Source organism: Anabas testudineus, chromosome 2 (assembly GCF_900324465.2).
Source record: "Anabas testudineus chromosome 2, fAnaTes1.2, whole genome shotgun sequence".
Taxonomy (NCBI): Eukaryota; Metazoa; Chordata; class Actinopteri; order Anabantiformes; family Anabantidae; genus Anabas; species Anabas testudineus.
Genome location: NC_046611.1, coordinates 24014653 through 24031671, shown reverse-complemented (window position 1 = coordinate 24031671; position 17019 = coordinate 24014653). Strand labels below are relative to the sequence as shown.

The 17019-nt window shown below is 41.5% G+C and overlaps 1 protein-coding gene across 3 annotated transcripts in view; it reads left to right on the top strand.

Moving 5' to 3' along the window:
* The window catches only part of flt1 (fms related receptor tyrosine kinase 1), a 31311-nt gene that overhangs the window by 5237 nt on the left and 9055 nt on the right, over positions 1-17019 (top strand). For 2 of the 3 annotated variants that reach the window (XM_026361858.1, XM_026361859.1), the window contains exons 4-13: positions 512-636; positions 3846-4011; positions 4098-4234; positions 5447-5618; positions 5836-5953; positions 6141-6310; positions 6413-6560; positions 13549-13672; positions 14158-14266; positions 15647-15955. In XM_026361858.1, the coding sequence (XP_026217643.1) occupies positions 512-636; positions 3846-4011; positions 4098-4234; positions 5447-5618; positions 5836-5953; positions 6141-6310; positions 6413-6560; positions 13549-13672; positions 14158-14266; positions 15647-15955 (1578 nt within the window). Of the gene's footprint in view, positions 1-511; positions 637-3845; positions 4012-4097; positions 4235-5446; positions 5619-5835; positions 5954-6140; positions 6311-6412; positions 6561-8553; positions 10141-13548; positions 13673-14157; positions 14267-15646; positions 15956-17019 lie in introns of those variants that run through there. The other variant, XM_026361860.1, reaches the window with a different exon arrangement.

The following is a 17019-nucleotide window of genomic DNA, read 5'->3' as shown; positions in this document are numbered from 1 at the left end:
CTGAATGGAGATTCAATGAATGGGTGTGGGGGACAGTGTATGTTTAGGAGTGTGTGTCTGTTTTTGTTTATTGTTGAGACTGATACTTGGAAGTGTGTGTTTGTTTTTGTGTTTGTGCGTATAGGCAGGTGATTGTTTCATGCATGCATGAAATTAAATGCTCAGTTTACAGAAAGTGAATAAAAAGACATATTTTGCACTCAGTCAAAGGGCTTTCAAACTTTCACCCATTTTTTTAAATCTTATTTTTGTCCACTTTTTTGTTCACTTCAATCAAAATACTTTCTACAGTGAACAACTGGTGGATTATCCAAGTTGTGAATGCTCTGACACCACAAACGTATTTGCATCCTACTGGCACAAAGGTAGAAATCCTGAAAAAAAAACATTAGAATCTAGTCAAAGTCACAGGGATTTCGGTGAACTGACCCTTTTTTCCTTGCATTTACAGTACGTCACATGCTTATTATCTGTACTATATGTGTCCCTGACCGCAGTGTTTGGGTTTCAGACAGCCAGCAGCTATTTGTGGAACATCCGGGTATGAGCCCAGGTGTGTTGTACCTGAAGGAGAACCAGCCTCTGGTCATCCCCTGTCGCGCCACAAACCCCAATGTCACCGCCACACTGGTCAAGGTCAGTGCAAAGAATATGAATGAAATGACTATTTGGACGCCTTTTACAGCTTAACACAATCACACCACACTCACATTCTCTGCACATCATCACTCCTAGTTTTTTCCATTAGTGGTCACTTACGCACAAATTGCACCATCCCGTTCTCTTCCCTCCCTCTCCAGATCATTCACCGCATTGTTCTTATCTTGGCAACCATTACACTGTGGTGGGCGTGCGTATGTGTGCGTCCATTTGTTTGCGTCCGTTTGCGGATATGTGTGAAGTGTGTGAGGATATGTTTGTCGGTGTTGGTGCGTGAGGGCAAAGGAGGAGGAGAGCGTGCAGAGTCAATAAGTGAAAAGAGGAGCTTCAGTGTGCTCGCTGATTGCATGTGTGTGTGTTTGTGTTAGAGCTGTTTTGTGTTTCTGATGTGAATTTTCCTATATGTGAAAGAAACGCATTTGTTCATGTTTTCAAGAAAACCTTTCAATCACACCTACAACATCCTGTTGCCATTATTTTACCTCTGGGCGCCGGACATGGGATCTGGAGTGCCGTGGCACTGGCTCCAAGCCAGCACCACTTCCCACATCTCACCCTCAACCTCTTGTAGTAGGAATCCTGGCTGCCAACTTCCCCGTGCTAATGCTTTATACAGCTGGTTTGCCTGGTGTATAAAGCAGAGTTGGCTATTAGCTCAGCCAGATCAAAGTGCAGCGAGTTCTCTCTAATCAGGAACGCTCATTAGTAAAACAGCTTGTGCGTCACTGTAAGAATATTATTGTGGTTTAATTACAATAGAGAAGCTGTAAAACATAAAGTAAACTCTGCACTAGACAATCCAACTGAATAATAACAAGGGCGGATCAAAATAATTCTTTTTTATCTTTTGTATGTACATTAGATGGACATATGTGAGGTGGAGGAGTGGTTAGCACTTACAAGAGACACATTTAAAGACAGTAACTGGTGCGATGTGATGTCCTGACTTTTATGCCACATCACATCTTCCTAGGAAGTGTCTTTGAAACTCTTTAACGCCAGTTTCCATGTGGCTTATTTTACAATGCGTAGTCCTCAAGCCAATATTACTGATGTAATGTCACCATTGTCACAATTTGGGATCCAGAAGGTGCAGGAATTTCACGACTGGCGGCCACAAGCACTAGTTCTAAATCACAGACATGGCTGGACGTCAACATACACATGTGTTTTTGTCCTATTTCCATGTCCTCACAAATGCTCGGAACCCCTCAGGTAATTATTCTAAATATAGCTCCCCTCCTCTTCCTTCATCTCCCACTCCCTCTTCTTAACCTGTGCCGGCCAGTCCGAACCAGAAATCCACTCACAGCCTCATTACAACCTCTGAAGTGTTTTTTTCCTGGAAGAACTGTGCACTTTGCCTGGATCTCTACTATGACCCTTCCTAGTGGAAACAATACCCAGGAGGCTCTGCTCTCTCGCTCTGGCCATAAAAAGTGAGCAACAGGTCCCACAGGTCCGGGATGACAGGGTCGATCTGGGGTTCTAGTCAAAATGTCTATATCCTGTAGTAACAGGATGCAAAGAGGTGGACTGGAGTCACGTTTCTCATATCCTATTATACTCTGACTTGTTCGCTTCTCCCCTTCATCTCATCTGCATTTAGAGTTAGAGGAGCACATAGGATACAGGACGTGCAGATGGGGCAATAAAGTGGGTTCAGGAGGAGGGAAGGGTGGGAAGCATCTACTCTAAAAGATGGAGAGGAGAGGAGAGGAGAGGAGAGGAGAGGAGAGGAGAGGAGAGGAGAGGAGAGGAGAGGAGAGGAGGTGCTCAGTGGTCACCTCACTCTGGGAGGGAGAGTATCATCCAGTTTACACTGGGGGTGCAGTGGAGAGGGTGGGGGGATATCTGTGTGCAGCAATAGGGGGGGTCTGCCTGTTCCCTTGAGAGTGGGTGTGAGGCTTTCACTGTGTCACAGAAATTCTAGTAAACATTTCCTTGAGGTTGACCCAAGAAAACAACACAACAAGGTTACACAGTTACACAAGTGTTCTTGTCGAAATTATAAAACCAGCACTATGACTAGATTAACTTAATAATAATTATGATTATTATTTTTCAAGACACTAACAGACAGTCTGTACCTGCCCAGAGTATAGAGACACAATTTAAACATATTTTAACACAGAAATGGTCATCAGAAACTTTTCATTTGACTTGGACATGTCCCTAAAGTTGTGACTTGATGCTGACTCTGGAATTTCTATTACCAGTAGCTTTAAAATAGCCCTGAGTCACCACCTTTCATGTAGCAAGTGGAGGAAACGCATCTCTCTTAATCAGAAACCACATTTTCAATTCCCCAGAAATAGTTTTCCACACCCAGTAATGGGCAAATATCACCTCTGAACATTTATTACCATGTTCATTATTTATTATTTATTTAGAAAATGCAACTAAATAGGTTATCTCGAGGAAACATTGTACAGCTGCTGCTGCCATTATAAGTTATGAGTTGCTCATTGTCTTCTAGGGATTAAGTAATTGTTTTACACACATAGTATTTCTTTTGTTGTTTTAGATATGTATTTAGTTGCGTTAACATTCACTGGTGTCAATTCTCGTATCTACAGTTTTCTCTTTTGTGCAGGTTTTGTTCTTTCACTGCTTTTTGCAGCTTTCCCAGCTGAAAAACAATTAATGTAGTGTAGTAGTGTTACAGTGTCCTGGTTTAATGGAATTAAAGCAGTGTTAAATCAAAGGACATATCTAGGATAAATGAGATCTGTCCTTTAAACTTTCTATGAATTGAGCAGCATTTTTATACTGCGTGCAGCACAGGTTGAACTCTTGCTTTTGAAAACAGAGAAAATAAAATTTTCTGTTGCATGAGAAGCCTTTATGTTTTTCTTTGAAAATTATACTAATTAAAATTAATTAATGAATTACATAATAACCAGTTTCCTTCTGCGTTTGAACAGGGTGTTGAACAACACCTGTGACAGCACACATGTACCGTCTTTAGTTGATTTTACTAATGTTTCACGTACAAAGTTAAAGTGACAGTGTGTCATTGCTATTATTCTCCTGGCTGCGGTACAGTGAAACATTTAATGGGCGTTGTCTCTCCTGAAGTAAAAAGAGCTCGGCAGCACCAGTTGACTGATGGAATAATCTTTTTTAATACCTTTTGACACAGAGCATTCAGCAGGGTTGTCTCTGTCTCTGTCCTCCCACAGTTCCTCAGCCTTAGCCTTAGCCCAGACCAGAGGAACATTATCTGGGACAGCAAGCAGGGCTTCATCATCCGATCTCCCACCTTCTATTACATCGGCCTCTTCTACTGCCAGACCATCACTGATGGTGTGACACACAAGTCACGCAATTACTTTGTACACAGACCAGGTCGGTATGCTCTTCCCTGCAGGACATTCTTACATCACGTGTTTATCTTAGTGAATACTATATCTTTTCTCATTCTTTTGCTTCAGTGAGTAACATCATGGAGGTGCGTCTGAACAGCAGTGGACCTGTGCAGGCCTTGAAGGGGGAGAGATTGGTCTTGAACTGCACTGCCACTGGGGAGTTGAACACCAGAGTGAACATCACCTGGGACTACCCTGGAAAGGTCAGACCTGCACAAGTGTGTGGAGACTCCGTACCAGAACACAGTTTCAGATGACAAATGACCTTTGACAGAGGTTGAGCTGGAGTATATTAGTTTAGATGCTCCCCTCAGAAAACATGATCTGAAATGAGATGACAGGCAGGTGAAGCTTCCTGTCTTATATGCCGTCCTCTTTGTGATAGTAGAAGTCGACATAGTAATTACTGTTGTATTACGCTTTAAACATATATTTTTAACTTGATGTGACAATCTGTTCACTTCAGGATTTTGCTTGAGGAAAACTACAATCTTTATAATGAGCAGGAAGAACCATTGTTTTTAATAAGGCCTAACTTATTCAGGGATTATTAACTGGAATGGTCCGTATCATTTGTTAATATAAAACTATTAGTGAGAAGGAAATCTCCAGCATAAAACTTACAGGACTCCTCCATTTATAGACCGTGGACAGTTAGAAAAGTGATCCAGTTGAAGTTTATGTTATTGTTGCTGAAAACCGTCCATGCATATAGGGGGTGCATTACCAAATGAAGAAGACAATGCCCCTAATCATTTTTCTTTCCTGACTTTTTCTTGCCAGTGTACATGGAACAATGTATGTCTATTTCTGCCTGTGTGAGTGTGTGTGGGGGGGGGGTTTGAGGGTGGTTAGAGAGAGTTTAAGTCTGATTGCCCAGGGGGAGGGAGCTCTTGCAGAATCTGGCAGTTCTGGTTCGTCTGCTATGATACAGCAGAGTGAACAGTCTGTGGTTGGAGTGGGTGGAGTCATCGGTCGTAACCTAGCATTTTAATGATCAGAGACCTTTATTACAGAACATTAAATGAGTATTTAAAGTATGTCTTTGTTTTTGTTTCTTAATAGTTTGACAGTTAAGACAGGTAGGCAAAGTGAGGACAGTGAAAGTGTGACATGGAAAAAACATCCCAAAATGTTTATTCTCATCATGAGCAGTATTTAACCAGTTATTAACTATTAATAAAGCTTTCAATAACATTTTAAACCCTTTATCAACAATGTCTTTAAAAAAATAAGAAATACTCCAAAAGTACAACAAAGGTATGCACAGATATAGACATGCCAGCCTGAAACTACATCTTGCTGCTGAGTGTGTTCCCTTATCACTCCAATCACATCTAGTTATGGGTTTGAGCTAATTCCAATTCTTGCGTTGTAAAGAGTAAAATATCTCTGTTCTTCCCCTTAAATTTTAGAGCAACAACATTGGCTCCATTTCCAAGAGGCTTGTGAAACACCCAACGCACATGTTGTTCTACAGTATTCTGACCATCCCGAAGCTCCAGCGTTCAGACCGAGGCCGCTACACATGCCGTGTCGCTAGCGGGGAAAAGAGCAAACACCAGACAGTCACTGTTACTGTTTATGGTGAGTGTCTTCATCTGAAAATCCCTGGCATTTAATGACTAGTTAATACTTAACCATATGTTCAGATTACTCATCTGCGAGTTTCATTTTGACGCTTTGTATTTCTGCTCTGAATCACTGATGAGGGTGGTGGAAAAATTTCACAATATTTCCATTTTCTGTCATAATCTTACATGTATCTGTGTTTTTATTATTATTATTATTATTATTATTTTAGATCGTCCATTTATCCGTCTGAAGCCCAGGCATGGTTTGGTGATGGAGGTGCAGGCAGGACAGAAATCGTACCAGATCTCTCCCAAACTAAAAGCGTTTCCTGCCCCTGAAGTCATCTGGTAAGAGATCACGTTGAGCACTGTGCACTCAGATGTGTCTGAAATCACGCCTCCTCACAACCTAGTTTAGTTTCGTCTTCTCTTTAACCATTAGTCATTAAAGCTAAAGTTTAAAAGTTTATGGTGACAGTCACTAAACCTTTTAAATTCAAAACTTCTTATGCTCATAATTTGTTTTTCTGCACAGGTTGAAGGACGGTGTAGTGGCAGCAGAGCAATGCTCCCGTTACCACATAGATGGGAATTCCTTAGTTATCCGGGATGTTGCAGAGGAGGATGCCGGGAAGTACACTGTCCTAGTACGAATCAAGGAACACGGACTCTACCAGAATCTCACGCTCACACTTGCAGTCAATGGTGAGACGACAAAGTCTTCCCTCAGAAGACACCTTTACCTCAGTCTCCCTCCCCGGTTGTTAAACTTGTGTGTTTGTGTTTTTGTGGTCCTTTTATTGGCAGTGAGTCCTCAGATAGGGGAGAAAGCAGCATCATTGCAGGACCCAGGCTCTGTTCCACGGGGGAGTAGGCGAACCCTGCACTGCACATCCCACGGAGTGCCTCCTCCACACATCCAATGGCTCTGGCATCGCTGCCCACCCAAAGGCCTGTAAGTACTCTAGACGATGGAGAGGCTGCACGTCAGTGTGAGCACAACATTTAGCCTCCAAAATGAGCAATAAACAATTTGAAATTCATCATATAGCACTTATAAATGATGAATGAACTCACTGTAAAAATGAAATTTCAATTAGCAAGAACTGCAAAGAATACTATAAAACATGTTTATTTGACAGAAGAATGCTATTACACCAAAAACCAATAAATAATTATAATAAATAATAATATACTAAAACAAACACAAGTTCAAAGAACAGTTGTTTTATGTTTTTCAGGTGTGTGTGTGTGTGTGTGTGTGTGTGTGTGTGTGTGTGTGTGTGTGTGTGTGTGTGTGTGTGTGTGTGTGTGTGTGTGTGTGTGTGATTTTGAAAAACGAGACATGTTTTGTCTATTTCAGTTTGTGTTCAGACAGTATTTCCTTCTTGTAACCAGAACAGATGCCTTTGGGGGCCTTTCATGTGCGGGAATGTGTGAAAATGCATGTGTGTTATTTTTGTGTATATTCTCTTATGTGTGTGTGTGTGTTTCATCATGTAGGTGTACGTCTGCTTGTGCATATCTTTCTCCATATGTTTGTTGCCTTAACTTGTCCACGTGTCCTTTTCCATATGTGTAAGTGCATACAAATGTGCAGCCTGTGTGCATTTGTGTGTGTGTGTGTGTGTAAGAGTGTGTGTGTGTGTGTTTGCCTGGTACATTCACAGACACAGTACACAGTGTATATGAGACTTGAAAGGACAGAGAAAAAACACACTTCAATAGAAGCCAGTTCCGTGCTCTCAGTCACGATTTGTTGGTTTCCAAATCAAAAGCTATGATTTAATGAATTTCCTGTCCAGGACACAGGGTGAGAGACCTGTTTATTATTGTGATTGCACACTGCATCCTGTGATGCTTTTTCTTATATCTGACACACACACAGAGACACACACACACACACACACACACACACACACACCCTATATATAAAGTTCTCATGAGAAATGGCCCAACCCAGTGATGCAGAGGGACTGTCATGTAGTCAACACACACATACACACGAGTACTCAAGCAGTCACTTGGCAGAAACATTGGTTGAGTTGTTCTTGGAGGTCAGACACTTATTGTGTTGCTTATGACCAAGTCAGGAAGGTGAAGAATTACCTGAGAGCAGAACAGCAACGAACCATATTCTATTCCCCCTCTGAGACACACTGACATCACCAGCGTACTTGACCCTTAACCCCGGCACTCTCTCATGGCGCCAAGCCGCGGTGCCTCCTGTGTGATTTCATCTGTCTCAGTCAAAAGTAATATACATAACATACATGAACATGCTCCTGACCAGGTGGAACTTTTTCACTGAAACAAGATAGGGTTATAGAAAGTGTTCTCCCTGCACAAATATTGCCCCTTACCCAGAATATCTACTGCATATTCATACAGTTTTATGCTAAAAGACATTTTTAAAATAATGTTTCTGTTGTATTTGCAGTGTAGACGTATGAGAGGAGACTTTATCTTTGTCCATCATGTCTCATCATGATGTAATCTGCACATGGCACTTCACAATTCAGTCAATTTGAATTTGATTTAAATAATTATTCTCAACTAAACCCATAGTAACTGTAGAAAACAATCTAACACATCACAGTTTTCTGCAGAAAAAAAAGAGTAAGCTGCAATTTTTTTACTCTTAAATAAAGAAAGCTGAACTGCAGATTACATACATTTGACCTCATTCCTGACTGACAGGAACACTTTACTTTCTGATACCACTTTTAGCATTTATAAGCAAAATATAAACTTTTAATATATTTTTAATAATTGTATTGCATGGTGTGTTATAGACACACTAGTGTTATAGTGTTTGTTAATGCTAAACTGTGGGGCTTAAAGTAAAGTGTTATCTTGGCAGTCTTTTGTAAAGCTCTGTTCTGGTTCTGGTTCAGTGTCTGTACCAGTTTTTGACTGGATCCTCACTAGGCCCTTGTTCTTTGCAGCCCGGCTGCACCACGAGCCTGACGCCATGCTGGAGGAGGCCCAGGGACAGTGGACCAGGCTGGGCCAGGCTGATGAGGGCCTCACGCCTGGGTCCTGGGTCCACTCCTGGGTCTGGCCCTGGGAACCACTGCGCTCTTATCTGGCCCGGGCAGGAGGCGCACTGGGTTTCCTGTGCGAAAATCAGAGCGCTTTTCCTCTCGTTGTTTGGCTTCCTCTCCGACGCGAGACGCTTCCCAGCAGCATGATTGTCCCTTCGTCTTCAAACGTGGCACAGTCCGCTTCCTCAAGAGCTTGATCTATTCTTGAGAGCCCCCTCTCCACACATGCACACACACACTCACACCCCTTCTCCCACACATACCCCCCCAACCCCTTCCCTCACTAGCTCTGCCCTCCACCCCAACGCAGCATCCTCCACCTTTACAGAAGCACAACTCACCATCACCTCCCACCCTGGAACCCATCCCCTTCACCTCCACACAGTCATCAGTGCTTCTGCACGCTAGCCAGACCCCTCAGTGACATTACCAGTGATTCTAAGCGATGACCCTGTGTTTGCTAAACTGGCGTGGAAAGTGACTTGGAAAGCTGCTGAGCAGTGAAGACCAGGAGACACAGGAAACAAGGAGGAAAATAAGCCACATCACTGAGGATATAAGGACACCTGCTTTACTCCTTATTTATTTATTTCCTTCATTCTCCCAGTGTCAGTTCGCCCCTCGCACTCACATCCAGTAGTTGTTTATGCTTTTTATCTCTCAGACATTTTGAGCCAGAATAAGTGCAATTCCATCCATCCACCAGCCAAATTTCTGGAGCTGCTTTGCTTGTTTTTGTGTCCTAGAGTGGTACTATAATGGGTGCATGAACCGTGCCTGTCCCAAGCCCTGATCTGATTCTGACATCCACCAAAGCTGTGAGTTCTGTTGTGATTCTTAGTCACCGGTAGAAGGTCAAACGTGGTTACCATGGACAGGCGAAACTAGGCAGAGTACAAGTTTTGTGTTGTTCACTATGGGATGCCTACAGTTCTCTATTAAAAGACTGAAGGTCAGCAGACACCTACCATGTAGGAAGTCTCCACAGACCAGAGACTATAACTGCCCTCTATCATGTTATGTTATTCTGTGTTGTCCAGTGTCACCCTCATGTCAAAATGTCAAAGTGTTTGTTTGTCACAGTATGTCAGTATAACAGCCCTTGTGTCTTTGTATTGAAAGTTAATTAAATAGTAAATGTATGTGCGATACTACAAGCCATTTTAAGAGGATGAGTGGTGAAAATGTTTTAGCAATGTTCAGTGTGTGTGTGAGTGTGTGAGAGAGCGCGTGGATGCCTGTGTGTGTGTGTGTGTGTGTGTGTGTGTGTGTGTGTGTGTGTGTGTGTGTGTGTGTGTGTTTGTGTCCCACTCTACGGGTGTCTCCCAATGTGATTCATTCCTTGTATACAGATGTTCTATGAGTAATATATAAACCTAATATTTAATAATTTTATACAACTAACTTACATATGACGAATGACAATATTTGCCAACTTTGTATGAATCTGATAAAATGTATTGAAGTGTTATATCAGTCGTTTGTGTTTTTGCATTAAACTTTACTTATATTTGTGTATTGGTTTATATGGTTCTGTGGTTATTTTGGGGTTCAGACAGGAACGGACAGGGACAGTATACAAGAGTATTTTAGGCAGTGAAACGGGACAGGAAGAAAAGGCAGGAGATGACCCCCACTGATACACAACATGGAAAAGTTCATTCATATTTCCAGGCGGCTGCTCACCCTGTTGGCAGGCACACACTGCGTGAATGTGATTGTTGTATGGCTGCGTAGGTATATTATGTTCATCTTCTGTTTCTAACCATGTTTATGTCCACACATCCGCCCGTCTTACTAATCATATTTGTGTGTGTGAGTGTCACTTTGATTGAGAAAACTTTTCCTGATAAGCATGGGGAGTGTTAGTTTGTTTATTCTGTGTCTTTGTCTGTGTGTGTGTGTGTGTGTGTGTGTGTGTGTGTGTGTGTGTGTGTGTGTGTGTGTGTGTGTGTGTGTGTGTGTGTGTGTGTGTGTCATGTGTGCGTGTGTCTGTATGTGTCCAGCCTATGTGTATGTGTTTAAAGCTCACATGTGTCATGCACAGGGTGGGTCACACATTTGCTAGATACCCAGAGGAAGAGCAATCAAGAGCTGAAAGGAACAGACCTCAGGGAGGAGCTCAGCGTAGACATGGAAGGATGATGGCAAGGATACACAGACAGGGAGCAGAGACGGGCAGTCACACATCCATAAACAGGCAGTGAGCACTGTTGAAATGATAGTTTACAATGAAGACAATGCTTAAAGTCTAAATAGTGAAGCTGCATCCTTTTGATCGTGAGCCCTGTCTCTAGTCTTCTTCTCTTTAAAGGCAGATCAAAGGTAATAGCATGTTTTTCACAGAGGCATGTTACCTTTACTCGAGTAAGAGATATAGGTACTCCTTCCTTTACTGCAGACTAGACACATCCAAAATAGCCTATAATCTGTAAACCTGTCTGGGCACATTAAGTCTAATTTATTTAACCCTAAAACTAAAGACTGACAATTAATGGCTTTACTTGGGTAGATTTATACTATATATGTCACTATTTGACACATCTAATTGACTTTTTCCAAAAAAAGGCAGTCAGGAAGCTTTATATACCATCATTTATTATGGCTGCATTTTATTCTAATGGGAAAAAAAGGAAAATAATTCACTGCTCTTTTCAAGTGTAGACCACATCAGACCAGGCCTACTTCAAAACACTTTGAAGTAAAATATAGCACTAAAATATAGCATTCATAAAATGACATGTCTGTATGTGCTACTGGGCCCATTTTAAAATGAGTTTGAAAGAATAGTGACAGTCCAATTTGTGTGTCAGCTGCATCCTGTTTTAATTATCTTTGATATGTGAACCCGACTGGAGCCCCAAATTGAATTGAGTGGACAAAGTCCCATAATTCAAACTGTGAAACTCTCTTTGGACCTCTACAGTGCAATAACCATTTCTAGAGCACCAATAGTTCCCAGGAACACAGTGGCTTCAATAATTGTGAAATGGAAGAACTTTTAAACCAGCAGGAGTGGCCATGTGGTCAGATCATAGCGATTGTAGATAAAGATGGACATAGAAAGGAGTCACAGCAGAAGAAGCTAGTTTGAAGTCCAGAGTTTAGTATGATCTGTCAACTAATGAAGTTTCAATTTATCCCCATGTCTGTATGTCTGTCTTGCACAAGTCCCAGGGACAGATGTGAGGTCCCTTCAGCTTGACCTTTGACCTTTCACCACTGTATTATATAACTAATTCTTACTTGCTCAAATGAAATTGCAGTAATGTTTGCCGAGGTACCTAAATTATGGCACCAGGCCGGTATCATAATCATATAATGACTCGAATTAACTGTCGCTCTATCAGAGCTTCTGAAGTCCTCTACAGAGATGAAAGAACCTGCTGGAAGGACGGACTTCTCAGTGCCCTCATTTGTTTTGTTTTTTCTAAACCAAATCCGGACCCAACCTGAAATCAAATAGACTCAAAGCTGCTGCTGGGCAGTGCAGATAAAAGGATCATAATGTAGTGCAGACATATTAAAACCAATTTGATTATTAGTATAACCACATCCAATAAGAAAGCAAGGACATCATGTTAGAGGTTTATGAACACACTGTTTTTAGTGATTCAGCCCTGACATTAAATTTACAATATAAGACATACTGTGGTTTGTAAAATGTGCGTCAAAATTTTAAGGTACAATTTAGTTGACTCCACATTCAATGCACTACTTCATGGATGTCTCTTACTTTTCTACTGTTCAGTATATGTTACAGCAGATTAGCATCCACATCTGCTGTTAAACCAGGATAACGGCATACTACCTGTGGCGGAGTGGCTGACTAAAATGATGCTAATGCAGACGTCAGCGTGTCAGAAGAAAACTTCTGCATGGATTCAGTTCAGCAAACATTGGTGTCAGATGTTTAAAACATTGTCACTGTCAACAATAAGTACTGCAAACTGTAAAGAACAGGTCACTCTGAATTAGGTTTGCCGAAACCTTTCCCTTAAATTACTGGTCAAAAAAAGAAATAAAAGAAATAGAAATAATGTCAAAAACGAATTTTACGTTAGGGCCCAATGTGTGCATACTGATAATATTTCATAATGATTTAAATGCGAGTGGGCAAAGAAATGTTTTTGATGCCTTCAAATTCTCTTAATTTTCTTCATCAGTGATTAAATTAACGTCACATTACAAATGGATTTTGCTCATCAATTGAAACTTTCCTGCAGCACTTGCATGTTGTTCCAGTTAACTGAATTAATTAATTAAAAGCTTTTTCTTTACATTTATCTTTCCGTAGAAGTTGAATGACGAAGGAAAGAAGGGAAAATTCATCCTCACACTGGGTGTTCAGTCATTGTGTGTTTTAAGGCCTCCAACCAGCTGCTATGCAATTTCAGTTTTTCATCATACAGAGACATGTGCAAATAAACCACAGTGCAGCTTTCACAAGCTCCAGTTCCCACAGCTCCACCGGTGTGTGATCTATTGATTTAGACTTGTGAGACTCATTGACAGGGACAGGAACTAGTCCTGTAAATGTGGGATGATTTGGTAAGAATGGAAGGAAGCTGATCCACAGGATAACAATACCACCTCTGCATCCTCCATACATGAACAATCCAGCATGACATAGCACTCCAAAGAGCTGCTATTGTGAGCCTGCAGGCAGGGAAAGAGGACGTGATGCAATTATAAAAATGGTATAGCGATAATAATGATTATATGAATCACAGAAAAGATAACATCAAGGGGTGACGATCAAGGCATTTCCCTGATGTTCTGATCTTCCTCCTGCCGAGCACAGCTGAGAAAAGCACACAGCCACACATCTGGAATCAGTGTAAAATGACTTGTGTCAACACAGCTGACTCCCTGTCGTCCCCCTCCTCCTTCAAGGTGTATGTGTCCGCCATCCTCCCCACTATGGAGCCCTGTGACAGTGAGTCTCCCAGCCACATCCACATCGAACCACATCCTGAGTGTTACTCAGAGACAGGAAGTTCTTCAGGGGAAGAAGAAGGTAGGTAACACTAAAATACACAGTGTGCCTGGCGACGGGGAGCCACGATTGGTTAGTGACGGCATTCTTTTACAGACAAAGAAGAAAATAACAAAAATGTGCATCTGAATAAACAGTGGGCTTTATTTGACTCTGATGTTAGGTATTGTTCAATGTGGGGTTTTCTTTGCTACTAAACTCTTAAACTCCTTTATTCCTAACCTCTCTCACACACTCTCGGTTACGCACCTATAATACTTATCGACTGTTTGCATGTTGAGCTGCCCACTGGGTTGGAAATGGGCAGGAGGTCTGTGTCAGAGACCCCTATTGTCTGCTCAGTGGGCCAGTGGAAAGTATGATTCCTGCCATCAGTGGCAGAGGTAACAATCCCGAACATTAGGAACGTGTGTGTGTGTGTGTGTGTGTGTGTGTGTGTGTGTGTGTGTTTTTTCATAGTGTGCTAAGTGCAGTTTTGTTCATGCGGATGTTTGTGTTTTCCATAGACTGTGGGGGTCCTGACTGTGGCAGAGGCCTTTGTGTCTGGAGTGTACCGCTGTGTTGCCTCCAACTCTGTGGGCAGCGACCAGCTAGACACACACTTCTACATCACAGGTGATTGCAAAATGAATCATCTCCACCTTTTTAACTTTGTCTCTACTTGATGTAATGTCCACATCTGGGATATTTTAAAATACAGAAATTATTGCAAAAATATCTATTTTAATTTTATGTTGCCACCCTTCCCCTCATCCCTTTTATTCATTCTAATCATCAGACTTTAAATAATCAGTCTCTGTCATCTGCCTTTCACAATTTGCAACGCTTCCTAAAGATGAAACTAGGCTTGGTCCACTTCAGGTTTTGTCACTGATAAGTCACATAGAGTTTGTGTCATATATATAGATACTGTATGTTTATTTAAATAGCCCTGCAGCACTGACGTGTAGATTTGAATGCTGATATGAGTAAAAGACAGAGACTGAAGACTCAGAAAGAAGAAGAAGGTCATTAAGGTTGTTTCACTGAAAAGGAGACAGGAGTGTCCCGGAGTGTAGAGATGCTGCGCCAAGGTTAATGTGCTGCTGTGGGAAGGACGTATCGCTTTGTCATTTCAAAGTAACACAGTTGGAACTGGTTTTACTAAATCTGGTTTGTGACTTCGAGGGTGATGGTAAGAAATGTGGTCATTACCAGAGGACTGGTGAGAACTACTGTACCAGCTATAAAACAAAACAGGACTGGGTATTTTATATAGAAAATGTCTGTACACAAGAAAATCAACTGTTGCGTGACATATCACAAGGACTATTGGTGCAACTGGAAACTGAAAAAGAAACATTAATGTAGTGTGAATTCATGGCAGAACAAAGTAGTGTACATGCACTGTGCACATAGTTTATCTGACGGTTATGTAGGTGTGTGTGTGTGTGTGTGTGTGTGTTACGAAGGGTTAGGCATGTTACTAAGCATACAGGTTAAGATTTTTTTGAGCGTATGTGTTTTTAAATGTGTGCACAAGGCTGTGCTGAGCTGTAAGTGTGTGAGCAAGAGCGAAACAGGAACCTGGGGCTCTTATCGTTCCACTTCCCCGTGCAGTGCACTTCCTTGGACTGGCAGGTCCGCTTTATTTCGGGAGGCCTTGGGGTGTTCAGGAAAGATAAACACTATCTGCCATCAGGAAACTCTTGAGCCGTTTCCACAGGAAGTTTCAAATGGCTTAAGTAAATAAAAAGCCTTTTCACTGTATTCTACTAGCTGCTTTTACCCACAATAGCCATTCAACATTATCATCAAAGCTAATAAAAATGGAGATTTGGTGGAATCAGTTCTTGTGTATGTGTATGATTCAGGTACCGGGCAAGTTCCTGATTTATATGTGGAGAAAGTGAGAAGGCTGATTCATCAACCAGGAGATCACTGAAGGTTTAGATTTTGACCCCACTTCTCCACTCCTGTCAATCCATCTCTTCATCTCTTCTGTGTTTCCGTCAGACGTCCCAGGAGGCTTCAGCGTAAACCAGCAGGAGGAACCAATGGAGGGCGGGGACCTCCATCTCACCTGTGTAGCCAACAAGTACCTGTACACCATGTTGTCATGGCAACGAGTTAAAGGCACAGAAGATACCCAGTCCTGGAGCTCTGCCCCGAGCAACCAGCAACTCATATCGGGGGAGTTCTCCAACTCTCTAGTCCTGTTGCTTAGCAACCTGACAGCCAGAGACTCTGGGGCCTACCGATGCTCCGCCCGGCACCTCGTCACCAGGCAGGAAATACACCTGGACACACAGGTGGTGGTCAAAAGTGAGTATTCTGTGAGTTTTTTAGTTTGTGCTACAAAAAGAAATATTTGCACCAAAAGTTAGGGGCTTCACAATAAAAGCATTTAGCATAAATTGTCAACATCAAAAGGTATAAACTATGAAAGCAAAGAAGGGGCATATGTTTTTCAAACAAGTGCATTTCTAACCAAGATTAAATTACTATTCAAATTTAAACACTCCTCTTATTTAATTAAAAATGTAAAATGTAAAAAAAAATATATAATTTTGCAGCTTAAAACAGGAGGAGAAAGGTCTGAAAGAGCTTTAGCATTACAGAATAAATAAATAAATCAAATGTAAGTGTTGTGAATTATTGTCTGAATATTACTTTGCCTTTGTTTTTTGTCACTTGATCTGAATTTAAATGTGTAATTTAATTTCATTTAAATTATGATTCTATGTATATATTATTGTATATAAATTGTTTTGTGAATTTATAATTTGAATATTTGGTAAATTTCTGAGCTTGAATTAATTGAATTTATGATTTGGTGAAATCTATATAAAATATGAAAATAAGCAAATCAAACCACATAAATTTAGTGGTGTTTTAAAGTACCTTATTTCATATTCAACTACTTGTATTTTTCTTACCTTTCTGGCCTTTCTTTGCTTTCATATAAATCCTGATGTGCTAGAACTGAAAGAGCCTTCAGGGGCTTAATGATTGGTGCTGAACAGGGGCCCCAAAGATGCCACAGATTGGCAATAATGGGGTGATTTGTTGTAGCTGTGTACACACACGTGCACAAAGTCTGTTCTCTATATTCCCAACAAAGGTTGTTAATAACACTTAAACTCACCATAGTCCATGTATAAACTTGCAGCCTCTTCATTTTATCTGTGCACATGCATACAAACAAATAAACACCTATACTCTTTCACTGAGGCCTTGCTGCTTGGGAATTGGGTCCCCTTTACTTCCTGGGGCCCCACCCCGCCTTTGCTCTTGCACTACAGCTCTGCACCTCTTTCACGTGGGAAGAACACACAATGGCATTTCCCACAATGCCACGTTTACAGGCCCCTACACAGGGCCAGAGG